The following is a 24,229-nucleotide window of genomic DNA, read 5'->3' as shown; positions in this document are numbered from 1 at the left end:
CCCTAGACAAAAACAGCAGAAGTGAGATGGGATCACCTTGCCTTCTACTTCTAGGGTATGAATACTTTCTGAAGGCACTGTTTAAGACGAATATTTGATTTTCTCCAACAAAAATCAGGGAGAGGGTAACACTTCTAATTCAGGTGAACCTAACATTTAACCTGCTATGCTGAACAGTCAAGCAGAGGTTGGTTACCCTCAGTAAATCGCTCTTAATAAAATCCCAGTACTTAATAAAACATACAGAATGCTAGATCTAGACAAACAAGGACACAGCAGTGATCTGAGATTCAGCACCATGGACCACGGCAGAATCAAAATCCTGGAATTGGAGGTTCTGCACAACATGAACGTGGACAGCGACCATGCAATGGACTGGTAGAACCCATTGGATAAAGGAAGGAAGACAAATCCAGGAAGACAGAGGGCTGAATTGGAAGACTCCCACACCAACTATCTTCTATGCAACTATCTGTGTCTCAGAGCAAGTATTAACCAATCTCAGCACACATTTCAATTTCATATTTTGAAAAACAAAAAAAAGGTTTGCACACTAACATCCTTATTGATCAGACATGATTCATGTTTTGCTATATTATGTGAAACGTCTGTTCGCATGTGAACAATCCACATCCGTCAGGCTGTTTGATTTGCAGTATGCAAGACAATAACCCTAGTTGACTCCCGCTAAATTTGAATTCTATAAGTGCAGACAGGCGTTTGCGTGATATGACACACCCACCTATATGTCTAATTCTTTCAGATGCCATTGGATGCTCAAGAGAGAATAGACACTTAACAATCTTGTAATAGTTCAGATGGTAGTGATACAGACTGTCTGGTCAGAGTAAGACCACAGTCACTTTTAACAGCTCAAATGTTTCTTTGACACGCATTTCAACATGAGACAGGCTCCTCACGTTGTTCTACAACTGCACATGTCAATACGAGAGGCCAATACAACTGGCGTTATTGTGGAAAGCATCATCTTTAAAAAGAGATTAACTTATCCCACAAAGAATTTTTAAAAAGGAGCTACACGTCATATTTGTGAGGCCAGCAAATCTCGTCAAATAAAGTCTGCGGCTGTAGCACAATGGGTTAGTGTGTGGCTCAGGCCCTGTCAATTTGACAACAACAGCCAGTCTGTCTTTTAAGGACCAATAAGGTTCTGGGGGTAAAATATTGTATAACATCATTCTACTATTACTGTAGATATGTATTTTAATATACTCTAGACATTTCTAATGATTGTTTGCAGGTCATAAAATGTAGTTTCTGGTACAAAAGCCACTGTGGCAGGAATATTTTTTATTTTTATTTTAAATCTACCAGCCACTCAGATTTTTTTTACCAGCCAGAATATTTTCCACAAAAATGACAACAAAACAAACAGATGAGCATGCTTTGTAATGTTTCTAAAACAAGTGTATTACTAGTAAGAAGTAAAATTGGTATATTAATTTAATTTTTAACCAAAATATCAGACAAAAATGTTCACCTGCACCTTTAAGGGAGGGAGGTTACCATGGCAACGCAAATCAGTATTGTTTCTGCCTGTGAGATTGACTAGTAGAAGCGTGGCCTTCTCTTCCCAAGCAGTTGAAACTCAAACACAGAAAAACAACCTAGTTTGTGAACAAAACAATGTAAATAGCCAAAAAAATACAAGGACAGGGTTTCACTTCAGTAGACTTTCTTTTCAAGTAAATTAGACCAACTTTTATGCCTGTGCACAGCGCTTCTAAAAATGTAATCTTTCACTCAGCTCTTCACGTGCGCACAGTCCCCCAGCCAGGCTGTGTTGCAGAGCGAGGTGGAATAGGCTATATATTACCAGCTATGAAACAAAAACGGCAGAAATATTTTGAAAACAGCTAGTGCAGCATATATGTCACTGTAAATGTGATCAAACTTGACTTTTTATATTCACAAATGTGAGTGAAATACTTGCACTGTGAAGTCCTGACCACCCGGCGACATGGCTGGGGGAAAAAAAAAATCCACATTTGGCAGGCGTTCATTTTAGGCCCTGATTGTTTGCCTCCATTTATTGGGATGGTTGGACATCGTAGTAATGGTTCTCTTCAACGGGTGGTGCTGAAGGATCCATTCCACTCTGCTTCATTTGGACGGCGATGTCAAATAGGTAGTCATAACATTCACACCTGGAACAAGACACGCGGATAACCCACTACCACACAAACCTCTAGAAAGCACCAATGATGCATTTAAAACAGTGATACATTCAGTCTAAATGACACATTCACAGTAATACTTCTACAAACTTTTACTTTTAGACTATTTATAATTATTAGTTATACACTTCTATAAAACATTGTTACACTTCATAATTATTCATTAACTCACATGGTCTTGGCTTTCTCCCAGGACTCCCCCCACACGTAGACGCCGTGGCGCCGGACGAGGACCGCACAGGAGTCTGGGTACTGCTCCATGGCCAGCGCCATGCGCTCCTTCAGGTCCCGCTCCTCCGGGGTGTTCTCAATGATGGGGACCACCAGGGTTTCATCATATCTACAGACACACATGTCAACGTCAGTGTGTGAGCAGAATGCATAGTCAATAAGGCCACTATCTAAAATCAAGTGTCAGCTTCCCCTGGATGAAAATGTGCCAGAATTGACAGGAGTTACAAGGTAACATCTGGATTCCCACATTCATTTCCATAAACTGCCAGGGCTGGACTGTTTCAGTGCAGACATTCACACTGTAGCACATTGGCAGGTAGCTTAGTGATTAGAGTGTTGGGCCAGTAACCGTAAGATTGCTGGATCGAATCCCCGAGCTGACGAGGTAAACATCTGTCGTTCTGCCCCTGAACAAGGCAGTTAACCCACTGTTCCCTGGGCACTGAAGATGTGGATGTTGATTAAGGCAGCCCCCCGCACATCTGATTCAGAGGGGTTGGGTTAAATGTGGAAGACATATTTCAGTTGAATACATTCAGTTGGACAACTGACTAGGAAATCCCCTTTCCCATTGAGCACTTATACGGCCGTCGTTGGCGCTGGAGGTGCCCTCGCCAGGGCCCAGCTCGTAGTTGGTGCTGGAGGTGTCCTCGCAACCTGCCTGCCTGGAGGTGTCCTAGCCACGTGCCCACCTGTAGTTGGTGCTGGAGGTAGGTGTCCTCACAACCTGCCCGCCTGTAGTTGGTGCTGAAGGTAGGTGTCCTCGCAACCTGCCCACCCGTAGTTGGTGCTGGAGGTGTCCTCACCACGTACCGACCCGTAGTTGGTGCTGGAGGTGTCCTAGCCATGTGCCTACCCGTAGTTGGTGCTGGATGTGTCCTAGCCATGTGCCCACCCGTAGTTGGTGCTGGATGTGTCCTAGCCATGTGCCTACCCGTAGTTGGTGCTGGATGTGTCCTAGCCATGTGCCTACCCGTAGTTGGTGCTGGAGGTGTCCTAGCCATGTGCCTACCTGTAGTTGGTGCTGGAGGTGTCCTAGCCATGTGCCTACCTGTAGTTGGTTCTAGAGGTGTCCTAGCCATGTGCCCACCCGTAGTTGGTGCTGGAGGTGTCCTAGCCATGTGCCCACCCGTAGTTGGTGCTGGAGGTGTCCTAGCCATGTGCCTACCCGCAGTTGGTGCTGGAGGTGTCCTAGCCATGTGCCCACCCGTAGTTGGTGCTGGAGGTGACCTAGCCATGTGCCCACCCGTAGTTGGTGCTGGATGTGTCCTAGCCATGTGCCCACCCGTAGTTGGTGCTGGATGTGTCCTAGCCATGTGCCCACCCGTAGTTGGTGCTGGATGTGTCCTAGCCATGTGCCCACCCGTAGTTGGTGCTGGAGGTGTCCTAGCCATGTGCCCACCCGTAGTTGGTGCTGGAGGTGTCCTAGCCATGTGCCTACTCGCAGTTGGTGCTGGAGGTGTCCTAGCCATGTGCCTACCCGTAGTTGGTGCTGGAGGTGTCCTAGCCATGTGCCCACCCGTAGTTGTTGCTGGAGGTGTCCTAGCCATGTGCCCACCCGTAGTTGGTGCTGGAGGTGTCCTAGCCATGTGCCTACCCGCAGTTGGTGCTGGAGGTGTCCTAGCCATGTGCCTACCCGTAGTTGGTGCTGGATGTGTCCTAGCCATGTGCCCACCCGTAGTTGGTGCTGGAGGTGTCCTAGCCATGTGCCTACCTGGTGCTGGAGGTGTCCTAGCCATGTGCCCACCTGTAGTTGGTTCTGGAGGTGTCCTAGCCATGTGCCCACCTGTAGTTGGTTCTGGAGGTGTCCTAGCCACGTGCCCACCTGTAGTTGGTGCTGGAGGTGTCCTAGCCATGTGCCTACCTGGTGCTGGAGGTGTCCTAGCAATGTGCCCACCTGTAGTTGGTGCTGGAGGTATCCTAGCCACGTGCCCACCTGTAGTTGGTGCTGGAGGTGTCCTAGCCATGTGCCTACCTGGTGCTGGAGGTATCCTAGCCATGTGCCTACCTGTAGTTGGTGCCGGATGTGTCATCTCCACGTGCCCACCCGTAGTTGGTGCCGGAGGTGTCCTCTCCACGTGCCCACCCGTAGTTGGTGCCGGAGGTGTCCTCTCCACGTGCCCACCCGTAGTTGGTGCCGGAGGTGTCCTTGCCACGTGCCCACCTGTAGTTGGTGCCAGAGGTGTCCTTGCCACGTGCCCACCTGTAGTTGGTGCCAGAGGTGTCCTAGCCACGTGCCGACCAGTAGTTGGTGCCGGAGGTGTCCTAGCCACGTGCCGACCCGTAGTTGGTGCCGGAGGTGTCCTAGCCACGTGCCGACCCGTAGTTGGTGCTGGAGGTGTCCTAGCCATGTGCCTACCCGTAGTTGGTGCTGGATGTGTCCTAGCCATGTGCCCACCCGTAGTTGGTGCTGGAGGTGTCCTAGCCATGTGCCTACCCGTAGTTGGTGCTGGAGGTGTCCTAGCCATGTGCCCACCCGTAGTTGGTGCTGGAGGTGTCCTAGCCATGTGCCCACCCGTAGCTGGTGCTGGAGGTGTCCTAGCCATGTGCCCACCCGTAGCTGGTGCTGGAGGTGTCCTAGCCATGTGCCTACCCGCAGTTGGTGCTGGAGGTGTCCTAGCCATGTGCCCACCCGTAGTTGGTGCTGGAGGTGTCCTAGCCATGTGCCCACCCGTAGTTGGTGCTGGAGGTGTCCTAGCCATGTGCCTACCCGCAGTTGGTGCTGGAGGTGTCCTAGCCATGTGCCTACCCGTAGTTGGTGCTGGATGTGTCCTAGCCATGTGCCCACCCGTAGTTGGTGCTGGATGTGTCCTAGCCATGTGCCTACCTGGTGCTGGAGGTGTCCTAGCCATGTGCCCACCTGTAGTTGGTTCTGGAGGTGTCCTAGCCATGTGCCCACCTGTAGTTGGTTCTGGAGGTGTCCTAGCCACGTGCCCACCTGTAGTTGGTGCTGGAGGTGTCCTAGCCATGTGCCTACCTGGTGCTGGAGGTGTCCTAGCCATGTGCCCACCTGTAGTTGCTGCTGGAGGTATCCTAGCCACGTGCCCACCTGTAGTTGGTGCTGGAGGTGTCCTAGCCATGTGCCTACCTGGTGCTGGAGGTGTCCTAGCCATGTGCCCACCTGTAGTTGGTGCTGGAGGTATCCTAGCCATGTGCCTACCTGTAGTTGGTGCCGGATGTGTCATCTCCACGTGCCCACCCGTAGTTGGTGCCGGAGGTGTCCTCTCCACGTGCCCACCCATAGTTGGTGCCGGAGGTGTCCTAGCCACGTGCCCACCTGTAGTTGGTGCCAGAGGTGTCCTAGCCACGTGCCGACCAGTAGTTGGTGCCGGAGGTGTCCTAGCCACGTGCCGACCCGTAGTTGGTGCTGGAGGTGTCCTAGCCATGTGCCCACCTGTAGTTGGTGCTGGAGGTGTCCTAGCCATGTGCCTACCTGTAGTTGGCTCTGGAGGTATCCTAGCCATGTGCCCACCTGTAGTTGGTGCTGGAGGTGTCCTAGCCATGTGCCTACCTGTAGTTGGTTCTAGAGGTGTCCTAGCCATGTGCCTAACTGTAGTTGGTGCTGGAGGTGTCCTAGCCATGTGCCTACCTGTAGTTGGTTCTAGAGGTGTCCTAGCCATGTGCCTAACTGTAGTTGGTGCTGGAGGTGTCCTAGCCATGTGCCCACCTGTAGTTGGTTTTGGAGGTGTCCTAGCCATGTGCCTAACTGTAGTTGGTGCTGGAGGTGTCCTAGCCATGTGCCTAACTGTAGTTGGTGCTGGAGGTGTCCTAGCCATGTGCCCACCTGTAGTTGGTTTTGGAGGTGCCCTTGCGGATTCCCTTTATCATCTCCTGGTGAGTTATGCGGAACTCCTTGCCAGGATAAAACAGAGTTGCCATGACGGCAGCCTTGGAGTGGGTGTGGATGACGGCCTGCGCCGCTGAGGAACAGGAGGGAGACGGTTAGCATGTTGGCCTATTCGTGGGTCTGTGAATACAGCTCACCCCTCATAGACTATCACTCATTAACAGAGAGAGCTCACCCCTCATAGACTATCATTCATTAACAGAGAGAGCTCACCCCTCATAGTGTATTATTCATTAACAGAGAGCTCACCTCTCAGTGTATCAATCATGGACAGAGAGAAGTCACCTCTCATAGTGTATGATTCATGAACAGAGAGCTCACCTCTCATAGTGAAGGCATTCATGAACAGAGGGGTGCACTGGCTCTTCTTCAGGTTCTTCCAGGGGGGTGGGGAGCTGATGTCTCTCTCCTCCACATCACAGACAAACATGTCATCTGGCTACAGGGTGCAACACACACACAAAAAACATATCTCCAGAAACTGTCAAACTAAGTAGTCCAAGTTGGCTCTGATGATATGAAGGCAAAACACCAGCCCTGCTCACCTGTAGTCTCTATGATGATATGAAGGCAAAACACCAGCCCTGCTCACCTGTAGTCTCTATGATGATATGAAGGCAAAACACCAGCCCTGCTCACCTGTAGTCTCTATGATGATATGAAGGCAAAACACCAGCCCTGCTCACCTGTAGTCTCTATGATGATATGAAGGCAAAACACCAGCCCTGCTCACCTGTAGTCTCTATGATGATATGAAGGCAAAACACCAGCCCTGCTCACCTGTAGTCTCTATGATGATATGAAGGCAAAACACCAGCCCTGCTCACCTGTAGTCTCTATGATGATATGAAGGCAAAACACCAGCCCTGCTCACCTGTAGTCTATGATGATATGAAGGCAAAACACCAGCCCTGCTCACCTGTAGTCTCTATGATGATATGAAGGCAAAACACCAGCCCTGCTCACCTGTAGTCTCTCCTTCTGCACTCCAGACGGGGCAATGTAGATCTGATCTCTAGATACAACAAAATGGGGAGATGAATGTTCATTAGCTAGCATGCATATATATTTATTCTCTCTCTCTCTCTCTCTCTCTCTCCACGTATGAGGTTTTGAATTAAAAAGAAATGATTCAACAATATTAAAGTCAGAGCACTTACCCACGTCTCAAACTTAACCCTCCTCCTGTCCCAGTAACCCAGCCGAGTTGGTAGAAAAGACGACATAACTCTGGGATGAGAAGCCGTGGATGTTCCTTGTCCTGAAACAAGGTGATGGGGAAACACTACATTACCCAGACACCATAATGGCTCATCATTTACCTTCAGGTGCTTGTGCAAATTATGAATGTTGTGAGATGTGGCCACATCCATTTACCTCTCCTCACTCTTTCTGGGTCTTAAACTGGAGCTGTGTGTTCTCTCTCTCTCCCTGTTAAAGTCCCCCCCTGTTGTTTCTCTCTGGCTTTGGACTCCCCAAAATATCTTCCTCCGACTTCCCTCATCGCTTCTATTGTCCTTAGATTCTTGCTCTACTCACTGTCTAGCCTACAGGTTAAGGTGTGAATCTAGCTCGTTACTTGTTTGCAATTTCAGATTGCAAGACTTGTTTTAAATGTGTTAGCCAGCCTAGCTAGATAACCTACAACGGTTAGCAGTCGTTCTAAAGCACATACCTGAGACTCCGTCGACTCGGAACCATTTTCCTTGTCTTCAATGGTGGCATCACAAACAGATGTCATTTTATTTTGGATAGATGCAGAACGAACTGCTTTTTCAACCGGTGGAACCAGATTCTTCTTGCAAGTTCTCTCTTTTTCACCCGGTGGAACCAGATTCTTCTTGCGACCACGTCCTGGGAGGTTGACTACAACTCCATGGACAGCATGCTTCCTGATAACATTACGAACTGTGGAAACAGCAATGCCAAGGTCTCGGGAGATGGACTTGTAACCTTGCTTAAGTCCATGTTTGGTTATAATCAAATTCCTTACATCCTCAGATAGTTCTTTCCCCTTGGCCATGTTCACAGTGGTAACGTTATAATGAAGCAGAATATCCTGTTCTCTTTTCAACACGATTTGAATGGCTGTTTTTACCTTGTAAAAATACCTGCAACTTACCACAGTACACGTGTGAACACGTTTTTTATTTTAATTTATATTTGAAGACGTATTGAATTATTTAAAATAGACGTACAAGGGTGCCAATACACTAGAACGCAACTGTAACAGGCTGGCCAAAAAGCAAACTAGATAACGTTAGCTCACTAACTAACTGGTGCTACTTTAACATGCGATGTTATTCCTCCTCAACGAAATCTAAAACAACATATCGTTTAAATACAATATTTCGCCACATGTTTAAATGGAACAATTCAGTTTTTATCGCGTTTTAAATACCTTTGTGTGTTTGTTTGACAGCAGAGGGGTCGTCATTAGTGCGACAGGATATAGTAAGGACCTCCAAATCTCTTGCACGTGGCCTTGTATTGTGCCTGAAGACAATTATCGAAAAATCGCAGAGGTCTTTGATAATCGGCGAAAAATAAGATGAAACAATTCTTAGCAATTCAAAATCAAACGTGTTTTATTATTTGTTCATATTTTGGTTTGAAGAAGTATATCCTATATCAGGGTAACTTCAACCTGGAGAGGGTGTTGCACAAGTATGCCTAACAAGCACCAGGTGGTAGCAGAGCTCAAATAAATTAAACCAAATGTATGGTAAGGACAGGTACCTTTTTCTTGTCTAGTCATGAAAAGTGGTCCCTCCCTTCCCAACTAGAGTCACCAATTTACATCATGGTGCTTGCAGGCTGCAGTCTAATTACAGTGTAGATGCTTACTAGTACATTATATTATTATATTATTATATTTGAGTAATTTAGCAGATGCTCTTATCCAGAGCGACTTACAGTTAGTGCATTCAAGAGACCCGAGCTGGCAGAACGGAGTGCTTGGGTTAAGGTGTAGGGCTTGAGCATAGCCTGAAGTGGCAGTTCCTAGTGCTGTTGCGTAGATAAGTACCATGGTCTTGTAGTGGATGTGAGCTTCGACTGGAAGCCAGTGGAGTGTGTGGAGGAGCAGAGTGACATGAGAGAACTTTGGATAGTTGAAAACCAGGCGGGCTGCAGTGTTGTATTACGGTATCTATCAGCATTTGAAAGGATAGTGTGGCTGTGACATGAACTCTTCATAACAAACATCTAGTCCTGCAAACTGAAACATGACCATTAGGCCTTTAATATATTGTTGGTTTACAGCCTTGTTGTTGGCCTATCCATCCCAGGGGGAGGGATGTTTCCCTGGGGCAGCTTTACTTCACCAAAGTCGTTATTAGATACATTGTTTTATAATTGACAGATGACCATGTTCGTTATCAAGAAACATTTTCCACAAGCCTGCCTTTTACTTAGTGTTTATTGGACTGGCAGTGTGTAGGATATCATGGGGAGGTAGCCTATAGATGGCTGGGGTGAAAAGTGGAGGGGTAAGTCCAGGCCAATAGGGATTTCTAGGTTCTCGTCAGACAGGATAAAATGCCTTGTGTTGACAGAAGTGCCGGGGACACGTGACAGGCATTGGATCGTTGCATGCTGAAGGCTTAGGCCTTCACTTAGGGAGTGGATATTTAAAGACATGGTAACAGGCACGTTCACCAAAGCTGAGTTTACTGACAAGGAACAGATAAGACTGATTTAGACACAGTCTTAATGTATACTATGGTGATACTATGGTGATACTATGGTGATACTATGGTGATACTATGATGATATTATTGTGACAGTATGGTGATATTATGATGACACTACGGTGATACTATGGTGATAGTATGGTGATAGTATGGTGATACTATGGTGATATTTACTAGGTGTTAAAATGGCCAGCTCTTATGTAATATTTACATCAACCCTAATCTTGTAGTTCGTTGTACTTGTTCTCATTAGTGGTACCTACAAGACCCCACTTGTATCAGCCAATCACAGTCCACCATTCCCTGTGCACCTCACTGAACCTCGCTCCTGTCTTCAGAGTGAGATCGCGGGTCAGAAGAGAATGGATTCAATAATTATTTTAGCAACAATGTTTATCTTTATTGTACAATCTGTATAAACTATGAGAACAGAAAAGTTCAGAACTTTTGTGAAACATCACAGCACAGTTGAACAATATATATGGCAAATAGAAATCAACACTGGATGGTGTTAAAGTTAGATGGGAGGGGTTGAATGGAGCTGAAGGGTGGGACTAATAACAACAAGATAACTCATTTTAAATACACGGTGTCCGTAAAAAGTATATAGGTTCAGAACTTCTGTGAAACAGCACAGTTAAACTATATATGGCAAATAGAAATCAAACTGGATGGACATCAGAAATAGATGGGAGATGACCATGTTTGTTATCAAGATGTTGCTAAGGCGATCAAGTTCATATTCACCATGTTCATCAGGTGTTTTCCTGTCATGTGTGTCATGTTACTACTAGCCAGCTAAGCCAGAATATGAGCCACTAACGCTAGCTCGTTCGGCTTGGTGATGAAGCTCATATGTACTGTTTCAAGGGAAATATATTCTGTTTATGTTGTCTGTTGATGCGTATAGCTGTGTTTATGTACATTTACAGTCTTTATGTAGCCTTGTGCTACCATGTACTGTGTGTAGCCTTATGATGTATGTATGTAGCCTAAATATGCCTGTGCCTTCGCTTGTGGTGCAGTTGCTATTCCACGTTGGTCGTGGTCTTGTGCACATGTGCAGACCTTAGTTGCATGGCAGTCATGTTGTATATATGCTCACCAGTCACTGGGCCTTTGTCCTGTCAGTGTGTTCTACTAGCTGTGTGTATTTGGCTTTGCCCCGTACGTTGTCTGGGAAACCCCTACTTATGCTTATTATTTTCTTGTATCTTTCCATTGAACAACTTTTAGGAGTGTGGCGTGTTGAACCCGATATCTGCAACAAACCTGTTCTGAAGACATCTGATTAGTTCTTGGCAGACAGACCTGTGGTGGCTGAACCTTATCCACTAGCACTTGTATCTCTCTATTAGTGCTGCTCTACATGGTCCCGACCCAGCAGCCTTTAGTATTGCTCACTGTGGTGGAAGTGTTTCACTTGTCATCTGGCACGGACACACACAGACGCACAGTGTAGCCACGAGTAACCGCATACAGGAAACTTCAGTCAATATGAAGCATGTTTGGAAATTCCCCACAGGATTAACGATCATTTCCACATCCTCCTTCCATGTTACAGACATCTCTTTCACCATCCTCCTTCCATGGTATGGACATCTCTTTCCCCATCATCCTTCCATGTTACAGACATCTCTTTCCCTATAATCCTTCCATGTTATGGACATCTCTTTCCGCATCATCCTTCCATGTTACAGACATCTCTTTCCCCATCCTCCTTCCATGTTACGGACATCTCTTTCCCCATCCTCCTTCCATGTTACAGACATCTCTTTCCCTATCATCCTTCCATGTTATGGACATCTCTTTCCCTATCATCCTTCCATGTTACAGACATCTCTTTCCCCATCATCCTTCCATGTTATGGACATCTCTTTCCCCATCCTCCTTCCATGTTATGGACATCTCTTTCGCTATCATCCTTCCATGTTACATACATCTCTTTCCCCATCATCCTTCCATGTTATGGACATCTCTTTCCCCATCCTCCTTCCATGTTATGGACATCTCTTTCGCTATCATCCTTCCATGTTACAGACATCTCTTTCCCCATCATCCTTCCATGTTACAGACATCTCTTTCCCCATCATCCTTCCATGTTACAGACATCTCTTTCCCCATCATCCTTCCATGTTACAGACATCTCTTTCGCTGAAAAAGCAATACAAACATGTATTGTAGTCAAACATGTTTTGTTCTACTGGAAAACTAGGTCAATTGTGTCTGTCTGTGTACATATGTAAATGTCATGCATCCCACCATCCCCATGTCTGTGTGTACTCACAGGCATGCATGTGTGTGTGTGTGTGTGTGCATGCTTACATGCATGTGATTGTGTGTGTGTGTGTGTGTGTGTGTGTGTGTGTGTGTGTGTGTGTGTGTGTGTGTGTGTGTGTGGTGTGTGTCTTCAGTATGCATGCATGTGTAACCGGTGTGAAATGGCTAGCTAGTTAGCGGTGCAATCATTGACGTCACTTGCTCTGAGACATTGAAATAGTTGTTTTCCCATGGCTTTTGTGGAGAGAGATAGGTAACAATGCTTTTGTCAATGTGTTCAGAGAGTCCCTGGTTGAAGCCCAGGTTGGGGGAAGGAGAGAGACGGAAGCAACACATTATACATGGGAGGTGTGTGTGTGCGTGCAGGAGCAGGCCTTTTATTTTCTCTCAGGCTGTCTAAAGCTTCAAAGGCCTTAGTACCCAGACCAGGAAGTGATGACAATTCTACTTTAAGCCAGAGGGGTGTGTGGTGGACGAGACGGGACAGGTGTCTACTACCCAGCCCACACATGTTAAGTCATCAGAGAAACACACCTCTCTACGTAGGTGCTGTACTGAGTCATCCTGACTTCCTGTTGGTCCTGACAGGGCCACCAAAGACCCTCTACTGAGTCATCCTGACTTCCTGTTGGTCCTGACTGGGCCACCAAATACCCTCTACTGAGTCATTCTAACTTTCTGTTGGTCCTGCCTGAGCCACCAAAGACCCTCTTCTGAGTCATTCTAACTTTCTGTTGGTCCTGACTGAGCCACCAAAGACCCTCTACTGAGTTATCCTGACTTCCTGTTGATCCAGACTGGGCCATCAAAGACCTTCTACTGAGTTATCCTGACTTCCTGTTGGTCCTGACTGGGCCACCAAAGATCCTCTACTGAGTTATCCTGACTTCCTGATGGCCACCAAAGACCCTCTATTCCCATCAGGTACTGCAGCTCAATGACTATAGAGAAGAATGGGGCATGTTGAGCCATGTTGTACATTCAGCATCACTACGTCAAGTGAAATATTACATTCTTTCTAACAAAGATATCTACAGTACATATAGTCTAGGATGTTGTGTATCCCTGGAAATAATCATCATTTATGTAAACATAACAGTTTTGAAAACATAGCTTGGTCTATTGGCATAACAGCGGGTATGGGGTAGGTTGAGCATAGGGACAGAGTAAGTTGAGCTGCCTTGGGGTAAGAGTAATGTGTCCTGTGACATTGGGGGTGATGGTGCTGGTAGGTCAAAGTTTCATTCATGGAATGGAGTTGTGGTATATTGTATATCTTAAATGTATGCATACATTCAGATATAGATTCTCTCTGTTCAATATCACTTACCCTTCCATTTGTTGACCAGTTGTCTGGGACAGGGATGTTGTTTTGATGCGCCAATTCCTAGACAAGTTCTCTGTGTTTGAGGCTACTAAGCCCATGAGACTGATCTGTGAGACTCCATGTCATCAGATATGGACTTGTGTTCCTCTGCTACTCTAGCTTTGCAGCTGTTCCAAAGGACTTCTACCATTCTCTCACTTCCTCTCTCAACAACGTCAAGGGGAACCAGACCACTGCTTGTTTTACATTTGTATACACGAGACACGATGATGTCTGCTCTGTTATAATACAAAATGCACTATCGTGAGTTCATATGCATGACATATCGCAAAAACACTATGCATAAAACTGACCAAATGTAATCAACAAAATAGAATCATCATTTGTATGGGTAGTGGTGGCTATTGGCTCAACTTACCCCGAGGCATGTTAATCCACACAGCTACAAGGATGCACTTTCCTGCTAGATTTAGGACCTCATATTTGAGCCAGTTTTCTACAGCAGGAAAATAATCTTGCAGCAACAGAAAAAGTGATTATAATTAATGGACATTTTTGCAGCTGTTGATACATTTTTTTATAAGGGGAAATCAAGTCTGAAATGTAAAAGTTTAAATGACAAACTTCAGAAGCCTTTTTAAACCTCAAATACACTCCACTTTTTAAATGTCCTTTCATTGCAGGAAAGTTCTCCTGAAACAGCGTGATCAAATGAAGATCTGTAAAACAATCTTAAAACGATCTACTTTGGTTTAGATACGAGCATCATGAAACCTATTAATACATTCATTTGACTTGGTGAAAATTATTATTTTTTAAAAATCTAACTTGCTTACCACTTTTTCCATGTGGTTTCATCCTTCACAGACTCCATGAAATGACAATCTGTTCCTAAATATTTGGTCATGATCAATATGGTTGGATGAAAAAATAAAAAAGTGACCTATTGGTAATGTGAGATAGAGGGATATGGATAGTTAGAGAGAGAGAGAGAGAGAGAGAGAGAGTGTGTGTGTGTGTGTGTGTGTGTGTGTAAGAAAGAGATAGAGGGAGAAAGCCAGAGAGGGAGAGTTTTTGAAAGAGAGGGTGTGTTCTGTGTTCTAGCCCACCTCCGCCAACCAATCGACTGTCACTAGCTATCGATGATGCACTGATTGTGACTCGCATCTCAGTATAAAAAAAGTTGAGCTACACCCTTCAAAGCAGTTCAGTCATCCCACAGACACTCCTAGGAAAACAAGCCAGCCTTCTTGGGAACTGAACCACAGAGCACAGCAGTACACATTCTCTCATCTCTCCCTCGATGCCTATCTCTGATCTCAGGATGTGGACTCTACTGCTTGGGGTTATTTTCGGACTTCTGGCACCTGTTCAGTCCGACCCTGTTCCTGGTGAGTAACAATTTATTACTGTCCCAGGAAACCCTGCTCTTTGGCTCAGTTGGTAGTGTATGGTGCTTGCAAAGCCAGGGTTGTGGGCTCAATTCCCAGGGCCATCCAAAAGTAAAAATGCATGAGAAATTGTGTTCACATTAAACAAGATCAGATATTATTGGGGGTTGTTGGGGTTGCTTGTCACAGTCTGATAACCATCCCCATTGTAACAACATACCCAGTAAGCTAAATTACGTTGAAAAGACACCTAGAAGCCTTATTTTCCAGACACTGAAAAGACATCTATGTTCCACAAGTTTGGACAGCATGGTACAGTACAATGGAGTTTAATTCAGAACAGTACAGTACAGTTCAATGGAGTTTTATTCAGCATGGTACAGTACAGTCCAATTTGCTTCAGTACAGTATATCTCTTTTTTTAACTTTCTTGAACAAAATATATTTCTTTGAGTCATTGTGTTAGTATAAAACAAAATAATTTAAAAACTTTTGGGAGCATATAGCTCAGTATTTATATTATTTATTTTATACAGTCTTTCTTGCTTGTCTTTATCAACGATGTCAATAATTATGGACCTGACTGTATTTTGTATAACTGGACTTGAGGAGACAATAATCAGGGTTATTAAGGCATCCCCAGCTGGCCATTGGTTGTGTATTAATCTGGGTTATTAAGGCATCCCCAGCTGGCCATTGGTTGTGTATTAATCTGAGTTATTAAGGCATCCCCAGCTGGCCATTGGTTGTGTATTAATCTGGGTTATTAACACATCCCCAGCTGGCCATTGGTTGTGTATTAATCAGGGTTATTAACACATCCCCAGCTGGCCATTGGTTGTGTATTAATCTGAGTTATTAAGGCATCCCCAGCTGGCCATTGGTTGTGTATTAATCTGGGTTATTAACACATCCCCAGCTGGCCATTGGTTGTGTATTAATCAGGGTTATTAACACATCCCCAGCTGGCCATTGGTTGTGTATTAATCAGGGTTTTTAAAACATCCCCAGCTGGCCATTGATTGTGCAGCCAAGTAAAATGGGTCACTGTCTAAGACCTCCTGTTGTATCTGAACACAGGCTTATGGAATTCAAGTAATCCTATCCTCGTCTGATGAGTCTGCACTTTTCTACTTCACCGGAGAGCCTCATTGTGTTTCAAACCTACCTGTACTCTAGCTCAGTGAAATCTGGGGGACCTATTCTTTACATGTTTAGTGCCTAAGTCCCCCTTCCCTCCCCCTTCCCCCTCCCCACGTAGACAGACACACAGCAGTCTTTGTAGCAATTGCTGAGCTGTTCCAACAGGTGCATTAATGTGCATATCCAAAGTGCTTTGGTGAGGTTCATACAAGCTTGGGTGAGAAGGGAGAAACCTCATACAGGTAACACTGTTATTGGACAGGGAGAAACCTCGTACAGGTAACACTGTTATTGGACAGGGAGAAACCTCATACAGGTAACACTGTTATTGAACAGGGAGAAACCTCATACAGGTAACACTGTTATTGGACAGGGAGAAACCTCGTACAGGTAACACTGTTATTGGACAGGGAGAAACCTCATACAGGTAACACTGTTATTGGACAGGGAGAAACCTCATACAGGTAACACTGTTATTGGACAGGGAGAAACCTCATACAGATAACACTGTTATTGGACAGGGAGAAACCTCATACAGGTAACACTGTTATTGAACAGGGAGAAACCTCGTACAGGTAACACTGTTATTGGACAGGGAGAAACCTCATACAGGTGAAACTGTTATTGGACAGGGAGAAACCTCATACAGGTAACACTGTTATTGGACAGGGAGAAACCTCATACAGGTGAAACTGTTATTGGACAGGGAGAAACCTCATACAGGTAAAACTGTTCACAAGTGTGTTAGAAATGGAGGCCTGAGATTGCTTGACGTAAAGGATAATGTATTTGGTGTCAAATTTTAAGAACAATGTCAAAGATAAGAGCAGTTACTTCTCCTTTTGTTTGAAAACGGTATTTAATGACACTCAACATTCCATAAAACAGTTAAGCTGCTTTGGAGGATTCAACAAATACCTAAGGAAAGGGGTCAGAGATAAGTTTGGGATTGGGCAACAGTATCCCTGGTCAGCTCCCTAGTAGCCCCTCTCGCCACAGTACACACTTAGAATTAGTGGTGACTTGAGGAACCCAGGAGATCCTCAAGGATCCCCTGAGTTTCTCAAGGAACCATTGCTAGTCAATGGCTCATATGTGCACCTTTGTTTAGTTGAGGGGTTCTTGGTGGAACCTTTAACGTTTCAATGTAGCAACAGGTTCCAGGAGGAACCCTGGAGTGGAGGCGTGGCTTATTAGGGGTGTGGCTTTAAGATATATCTTGTTGGGTCACCGGTTTGAGTAAATGTCCTTCCTGTTCATCTGTTCTGTTGTTCAAGGAAGCTTACAGAGGTGAATGACTTCCTCAGTCAAGAGCCTATGAAAATTGCAAAGTTGGAATAGTTACTACTTTATTACTATATTTAATCAGCAATGTTTATATTGTTCATATTATATTAGAATATGCCATATGCATAAATATTGAAGAAACGTTGAAATTTGCAGTGTACAAGCTGAACATGGTGAATAGGAATGACATTTACTCTATCGGGTGCCCCCCAAAAAATGATCTGAAAGCCACACTTCCAATAATCCACACCTCTAGTCTCCTCATAGGCTGCCACCTCTACAATATATTATTAAAAAGGTTCAAAATGGAACCCCTCCCATCACAAAAAAGGTTCCGGTGGGGTTCCAATAACCTTGTTGAGCTGGAAAGGTCCTGCCGGTGTGACAACCCAAAAGGTTCTTCCAGGCATCTTCACTGCTAAGAGTGTATCCCTGGTTAGCTCCCTAGCACGCCCTCTTGCAGGAATAAGATATATGAACATCTTATTCACGTGAAAGCCTCTGTTGGGGCATAACATTTGGGCACCTCTTCAAAGCCTATCCTAAACTCTTTTGAAGTAGCACTGTTGACTAATTATGGCAACAGAACAGGGAAAAGAGACAAGCCAAGACATTGTTTATTTAAAGGCTTGGGTGTGTTGATTTTGCGGTTGAATAAAACCAAATGATTTGATGAAACTGCCTCTGTCAAACACAAAGGCAGACGATTAGTCATCCCAGTTAATAATCATGTTTCCTGTATGGTGAGTCAAAACACGACAGGTTCACACAGGTACTCCAGGGAGGAGCCTGAAAGGCCACGATACTCCCAGGCCTTCCTTTGTCATGCAAAGACATCAAAGCTCAGTAATTTTCCTCTACTGTAAAGGTCAGGACATGATGTTAGTAGGTAATCATTGAGCTGAGGTCTTTTCTTCCCTTTGGCACAGCCTCGACAGAACTTCCCGCTCTGGCTGCTGGGGATTTTCTTGGGGAAACTTTCAAGATCTTCAAGAAGCTTGTAGTGGGTCCCCCGGATGCCACAAATGGAACATCCAGCAGTGACGAAACAGTGGACCTTGATCATTTGGTGACCCCTGACCCTGTGACATCTGACCCGGAAGACCAGCTGCCCACCTTTGACCCAGAGGAGGGCAGCACAGATGAGACAGAGGGCAGCACTACAGAGGGAAGTATGAAACACCCCACTTCAGGACAAGACGATGAAGGGGAGCTGTTTGACGCCAACCTTAAACCTAGCTTTAACCTCCGCCCCAGTCCAACTCCTCGCCCCAGTCCAACTCCTCGCCCCAGTCAAAGCAACACAGAGGACAATTATGAAAAGTACGACTATGATTCCAGTCCAAGTGATAGACCTGATTCACCAGAGGAAGATGAAATTATCCTGGATACTGAAAGCCCCACAGTAGAGGTTGTCCCCACAGTAGAGGTTGTCCCCACAGTAGAGTTTGTCCCCACAGTAGAGTTTGTCCCCACAGCAGAGTTTGTCCCCACAGTAGAGTTTGTCCCCACAGCAGAGTTTGTCCCCACAGTAGAGTTTGTCCCCACAGCAGAGTTTGTCCCCACAGCAGAGGTTGTCCCCACAGTAGAGTTTGTCCCCACAGTAGAGTTTGTCCCCACAGCAGAGTTTAACCCCACCACTGATTTTCAGATGGATTTGGAAGATGTTAACGCAATCCTTGATGCTAACCCCAGTCCCAGTCCTTATCCAACTCATGATGCTAGCACCAGAACAGAGCTAGAGGAGTTTCAGGATGATAAATTCAGACCAAACTTTGTCGCCAGCCCTAGTCGTGTACCGGATCCCAGTCCCAGCCATAGTCCCATCTCAGAGTTTGAAGAAGAAGACCTGTTACCTCTTAGCCTTGATCCAAGCTTTAGTACCACCTCCAGACCTAGCCAAAGTTCAGGCACCAGCCATACACCTAGTTCTAACCTAACCAGTATGACAGGCTTGGAGGAAGGCGGGGCTGCAAAGATGAATACAGAGCTGGCCTTCACCCCAACCACCAGTTCTGCTGCACCTACAACAGTCAGGATGAATTCAGACATCGAAGGGTCAGGGTCGGGATTCCTGCCTCAGAGTAGCACCACAGTAGCAGCCCCTGCTGGCGAGGAGGACCAAACATACAACTCCCTAGTTGATAAGCCATTCATTGAAACAAAGACAATAATTCAAGGCAGCAATAGGCTTGCTCTACCAAAGGAGGAACCGGCAGTGGATTCCTCTACAGGTACAGTACTGCTTATCCAGGAGAAGTGTACTAATATTCTGTCCCTTCAAAGCTCTTGTGTTCATAATGGGTGGCATTCAGCATTGAGATCCTTGTACTTTACTCATACTTCTGTGTAAATCATTCATTGATGTCAATGGAAGGCTTGCACAAAGGTATTGGGTGGTCCAGTCTGAATACATCCCATTGTATCTGTTAGCAGAGTGGGCTAGGGCATGTCCATTGTATCTGTTAGCAGAGTGGGATAGGACATGTCCATTGTATCTGTTAGCAGAGTGGGATAGGACATGTCCATTGTATCTGTTAGCAGAGTGGGCTAGGACATGTCCATTGTATCTGTTAGCAGAGTGGGATAGGACATGTCCATTGTATCTGTTAGCAGAGTGGGCTAGGACATGTCCATTGTATCTGTTAGCAGAGTGGGATAGGACATGTCCATTGTATCTGTTAGCAGAGTGGGATAGGACATGTCCATTGTATCTGTTAGCAGAGTGGGATAGGACATGTCCATTGTATCTGTTAGCAGAGTGGGATAGGACATGTCCATTGTATCTGTTAGCAGAGTGGGATAGGACATGTCTGTTGTATCTGTTAGCAGAGTGGGATAGGACATGTCCATTGTATCTGTTAGCAGAGTGGGATAGGACATGTCCATTGTATCTGTTAGCAGAGTGGGATAGGACATGTCCATTGTATCTGTTAGCAGAGTGGGATAGGGCATGTCCATTGTATCTGTTAGCAGAGTGGGATAGGGCATGTCCATTGTCGTAATAGTCAGCTCTCTGGCACCTGCTCTAATGAGAACATAACTGTTTTGTTACTATTGAACACATCTCTTTGAGTGTGAATTGTAGTTAATCTATCTCTATTTCCACAGTTCTTCATGATGCAGCTGCTGTAAAACCAACCCCATCCAGACAACATGATTCATATACATCGGGTCAGTTCCTGAATCATACACGCCCAGCTAACAAGATATTCTACTGATACATCAGGGAACGTTCTGCTCCTTTGTGCAGTTTAAATTTGAAGACAATGTTTTGTGAACGTACTAGAGGACCCAGTAGACACGGTCACTTCCCCTCACTGTCTGCTTCGTCTTCTTCTCCTCCTCCTCCAGGTTGGTTGATCATCGTTGCCTTCGTCGCGGGCGTGGCGGTCTTGGTCGTAATCTGTGTCGCCATAGGTACCAGAGACAGGTAAAATCCACCACTTTCAAACCCATCCAGGAAAATATGTTCATGAGATTGAAACATGTCACTTAGTTACAAACCATGGAATTAAACCATGTCAAATCATCTTGCAGGTGGAATGCACCGGCCCAGGCATCTGAGAAGAAGGTCGCCAACGCGAGCTCAGGAGATGAGAAGGCGGAGCGGGAAATGGAGAGGTTTCTGTCTAAAGAGAGGCCGAGGGAAAACATCCACGCTGGAGAGTACACTGTTATACTTCTGGAGGACCTCCCAGAGAAAGAGCCGCTGGACTGAGACGGGCCAAGGAGATGCAGAACGGGAACAAAATAAGAACAATGGACACCTTAGAAATAGAATGGAACGGGTCTCCCCATTCTAGTCAATGGTTGCATAATGGGTGGCATAATGGGTGGCATAGTGGGTGGACTCCCCCCCATTCTTGACACACACAGGAAACTGTTGAGTGTGAAAAACCCAGCAGCGTTGTAGTTCTTGACACAAACGGGTGCACCTGGCACCTACCCTGTTCAAAGGCACTTAAATATTTTGTCTTGCCCATTCACCCTCTGAATGGCTCACATACACAATCCATGTCTCAATTGTCTCAAAGCACAATCCAGTCTCCTCCCCTTCTTCTACACTGATTGAAGTGAATTTAACAAGTGACATCAATAAGGGATCACGGCTTTCACCTGGATTCACCTGGTCAGTCTATGTCATGGAAACATTTCTCACAGCAGGGAAAGAATCCTGCAGCAACTGGAAATGTGAATGATTGTGTGGTTTATAATTAATGGACATTTTTGTAGGGGTTGATAATGCATTTTTGTACTTACGGCAAATCAAGTCTGACATTTTTAAGTGGAAATTACAAACTTTAGAACTCTTTTTAAACTTTGAATAACTACAAGTTTGCATTTCCTACCTTGCAGGAAATTTGCTGCAACAACCGGGTGATCAAATTAAGACCCTACATCTGTAGCTGTCCCTTTGACCTTTGGTAGCCCAGATAAGTCAGATTGGTAAACACCTGTTCCGATGGGCCATGGATAAACACGTTGCAATATCTCTGTTGACATTATGTATATTATCAAAGTTGCAAACACTGTCAGAACCATTGATAGAAAAAAAGAAAACAAGGTCATACTGAATTTCTAATTCTCACTCACCGACCAGTGTTGTTGTTGTTGTTGTTGTTGTTATTGTTATTGTTGTTGTTGTTGTTGTTGGTGGTGTTATTTTTGTTTTGATATTGCACTATTTTTTATCAACAAATCTTATTTGTGTACATGTTTTTGATCATCCTGTAAAAGAAAATACAGAATCCATACAGAATATAAAATAATGTCTTTCTAGATGTTTCATAGTGACACATACACTCAGGGACTCACATAAGTGCTACACAGCCAGAATAAGTCAAGTATAGTAGAAAGACTGACTACCAACCTACTTAGAGCCCTGCTTTTCACTACATTTCCCCTGGGGGTAAAATCCTGCTGACTGTGGCATTACGTATTGTTCAGATGAATGCCGGTATGTGAGTTATAGTAAGTATAATACACTTTATACTTCATATGTATTCGTTTTAAACACTCAGAGTTCTTCTAGTGTTAGACTGCTGCAGTATAATGGAAGCATTTTAAACACTCAGAGTTCTTCTAGTGTTAGACTGCTGCAGTATAATGGAAGCATTTTAAACACTCAGAGTTCTTCTAGTGTTAGACAGCTGTATGATGCTCAGGGCATAGCTACTGCTGCAGTATAATGGATGCATTTTAAACACTCAGAGTTCTTCTAGTGTTAGACTGCTGCAGTATAATGGAAGCATTTTAAACACTCAGAGTTCTTCTAGTGTTAGACTGCTGCAGTATAATGGAAGCATTTTAAACACTCAGAGTTCTTCTAGTGTTAGACAGCTGTATGATGCTCAGGGCATAGCTACTGCTGCAGTATAATGGATGCATTTTAAACACTCAGAGTTCTTCTAGTGTTAGACTGCTGCAGTATAATGGAAGCATTTTAAACACTCAGTGTTCTTCTAGTGTTAGACTGCTGCAGTATAATGGAAGCATTTTAAACACTCAGAGTTCTTCTAGTGTTAGACAGCTGTATGATGGTCAGTGCATAGCTACTGCTGCAGTATAATGGAAGCATTTTAAACACTCAGAGTTCTTCTAGTGTTAGACTGCTGCAGTATAATGGAAGCATTTTAAACACTCAGAGTTCTTCTAGTGTTAGACAGCTGTATGATGCTCAGGGCATAGCTACTGCTGCAGTATAATGGAAGCATTTTAAACACTCAGAGTTCTTCTAGTGTTAGACAGCTGTATGATGCTCAGTGCATAGCTACTGCTGCAGTATAATGGAAGCATTTTAAACACTCAGAGTTCTTCTAGTGTTAGACAGCTGTATGATGCTCAGTGCATAGCTACTGCTGCAGTATAATGGAAGCATTTTAAACACTCAGAGTTCTTCTAGTGTTAGACAGCTGTGTGATGCTCAGTGCATAGCTACTGCTGCAGTATAATGGAAGCATTTTAAACACTCAGAGTTCTTCTAGTGTTAGACAGCTGTGTGATGCTCAGGGCATAGCTACTGCTGCAGTATAATGGAAGCATTTTAAACACTCAGAGTTCTTCTAGTGTTAGACAGCTGTATGATGCTCAGGGCATAGCTACTGCTGCAGTATAATGGATGCATTTTAAACACTCAGTGTTCTTCTAGTGTTAGACTGCTGCAGTATAATGGAAGCATTTTAAACACTCAGAGTTCTTCTAGTGTTAGACAGCTGTATGATGGTCAGTGCATAGCTACTGCTGCAGTATAATGGAAGCATTTTAAACACTCAGTGTTCTTCTAGTGTTAGACAGCTGTATGATGCTCAGTGCATAGCTACTGCTGCAGTATAATGGAAGCATTTTAAACACTCAGAGTTCTTCTAGTGTTAGACAGCTGTATGATGCTCAGTGCATAGCTACTGCTGCAGTATAATGGAAGCATTTTAAACACTCAGTGTTCTTCTAGTGTTAGACAGCTGTATGATGCTCAGTGCATAGCTACTGCTGCAGTATAATGGAAGCATTTTAAACACTCAGTGTTCTTCTAGTGTTAGACAGCTGTATGATGCTCAGTGCATAGCTACTGCTGCAGTATAATGGAAGCATTTTAAACACTCAGAGTTCTTCTAGTGTTAGACAGCTGTATGATGCTCAGTGCATAGCTACTGCTGCAGTATAATGGAAGCATTTTAAACACTCAGAGTTCTTCTAGTGTTAGACAGCTGTATGATGCTCAGTGCATAGCTACTGCTGCAGTATAATGGAAGCATTTTAAACACTCAGAGTTCTTCTAGTGTTAGACAGCTGTGTGATGCTCAGTGCATAGCTACTGCTGCAGTATA

The 24,229-nt window shown here is 44.9% G+C and overlaps 2 protein-coding genes across 5 annotated transcripts; one reads left to right on the top strand and one right to left on the bottom strand.

The window, feature by feature from the left end:
• Nucleotides 1-1,291: 1,291 nt before the first annotated feature.
• On the bottom strand, nucleotides 1,292-8,771 carry LOC110526794 (methylthioribulose-1-phosphate dehydratase). 4 transcript variants are annotated; one of them, XM_036963839.1, is made up of 9 exons: nucleotides 8,681-8,767; nucleotides 8,111-8,187; nucleotides 7,955-8,068; nucleotides 7,440-7,540; nucleotides 7,246-7,294; nucleotides 6,601-6,718; nucleotides 6,217-6,352; nucleotides 2,371-2,538; nucleotides 1,292-2,168 (listed from the first exon to the last, which is right to left on the bottom strand). In XM_036963839.1, exons 3-9 carry the CDS (start codon nucleotides 8,018-8,020, stop codon nucleotides 2,051-2,053), a joined length of 756 nt encoding a protein of 251 aa, XP_036819734.1. In that variant the 5' UTR covers nucleotides 8,021-8,068; nucleotides 8,111-8,187; nucleotides 8,681-8,767; the 3' UTR covers nucleotides 1,292-2,050. The 4 variants fall into 4 exon arrangements, with proteins under 4 accessions (XP_036819734.1, XP_036819731.1, XP_036819733.1 ...); XM_036963836.1 differs by having other exon boundaries at nucleotides 7,955-8,187; nucleotides 8,681-8,771; XM_036963838.1 differs by lacking the exon at nucleotides 8,681-8,767 and adding an exon at nucleotides 8,273-8,657 and having other exon boundaries at nucleotides 7,955-8,187.
• A 5,995-nt stretch (nucleotides 8,772-14,766) lies between these two features.
• On the top strand, nucleotides 14,767-22,446 carry LOC118944538 (cell surface glycoprotein 1-like). The gene is made up of 5 exons (XM_036964465.1): nucleotides 14,767-14,972; nucleotides 18,332-19,636; nucleotides 20,514-20,576; nucleotides 20,757-20,835; nucleotides 20,943-22,446. Exons 1-5 carry the CDS (start codon nucleotides 14,885-14,887, stop codon nucleotides 21,121-21,123), a joined length of 1,716 nt encoding a protein of 571 aa, XP_036820360.1. The 5' UTR covers nucleotides 14,767-14,884; the 3' UTR covers nucleotides 21,124-22,446.
• Nucleotides 22,447-24,229: the final 1,783 nt, after the last annotated feature.

The sequence above is a fragment of the Oncorhynchus mykiss genome, chromosome 26 (genome assembly GCF_013265735.2).
Source record: "Oncorhynchus mykiss isolate Arlee chromosome 26, USDA_OmykA_1.1, whole genome shotgun sequence".
In the NCBI taxonomy this organism is placed as follows: domain Eukaryota; kingdom Metazoa; phylum Chordata; class Actinopteri; order Salmoniformes; family Salmonidae; genus Oncorhynchus; species Oncorhynchus mykiss.
The sequence above is the reverse complement of the archived record's forward strand: the minus strand, read 5'-3'. Positions and strand labels throughout refer to the sequence as shown.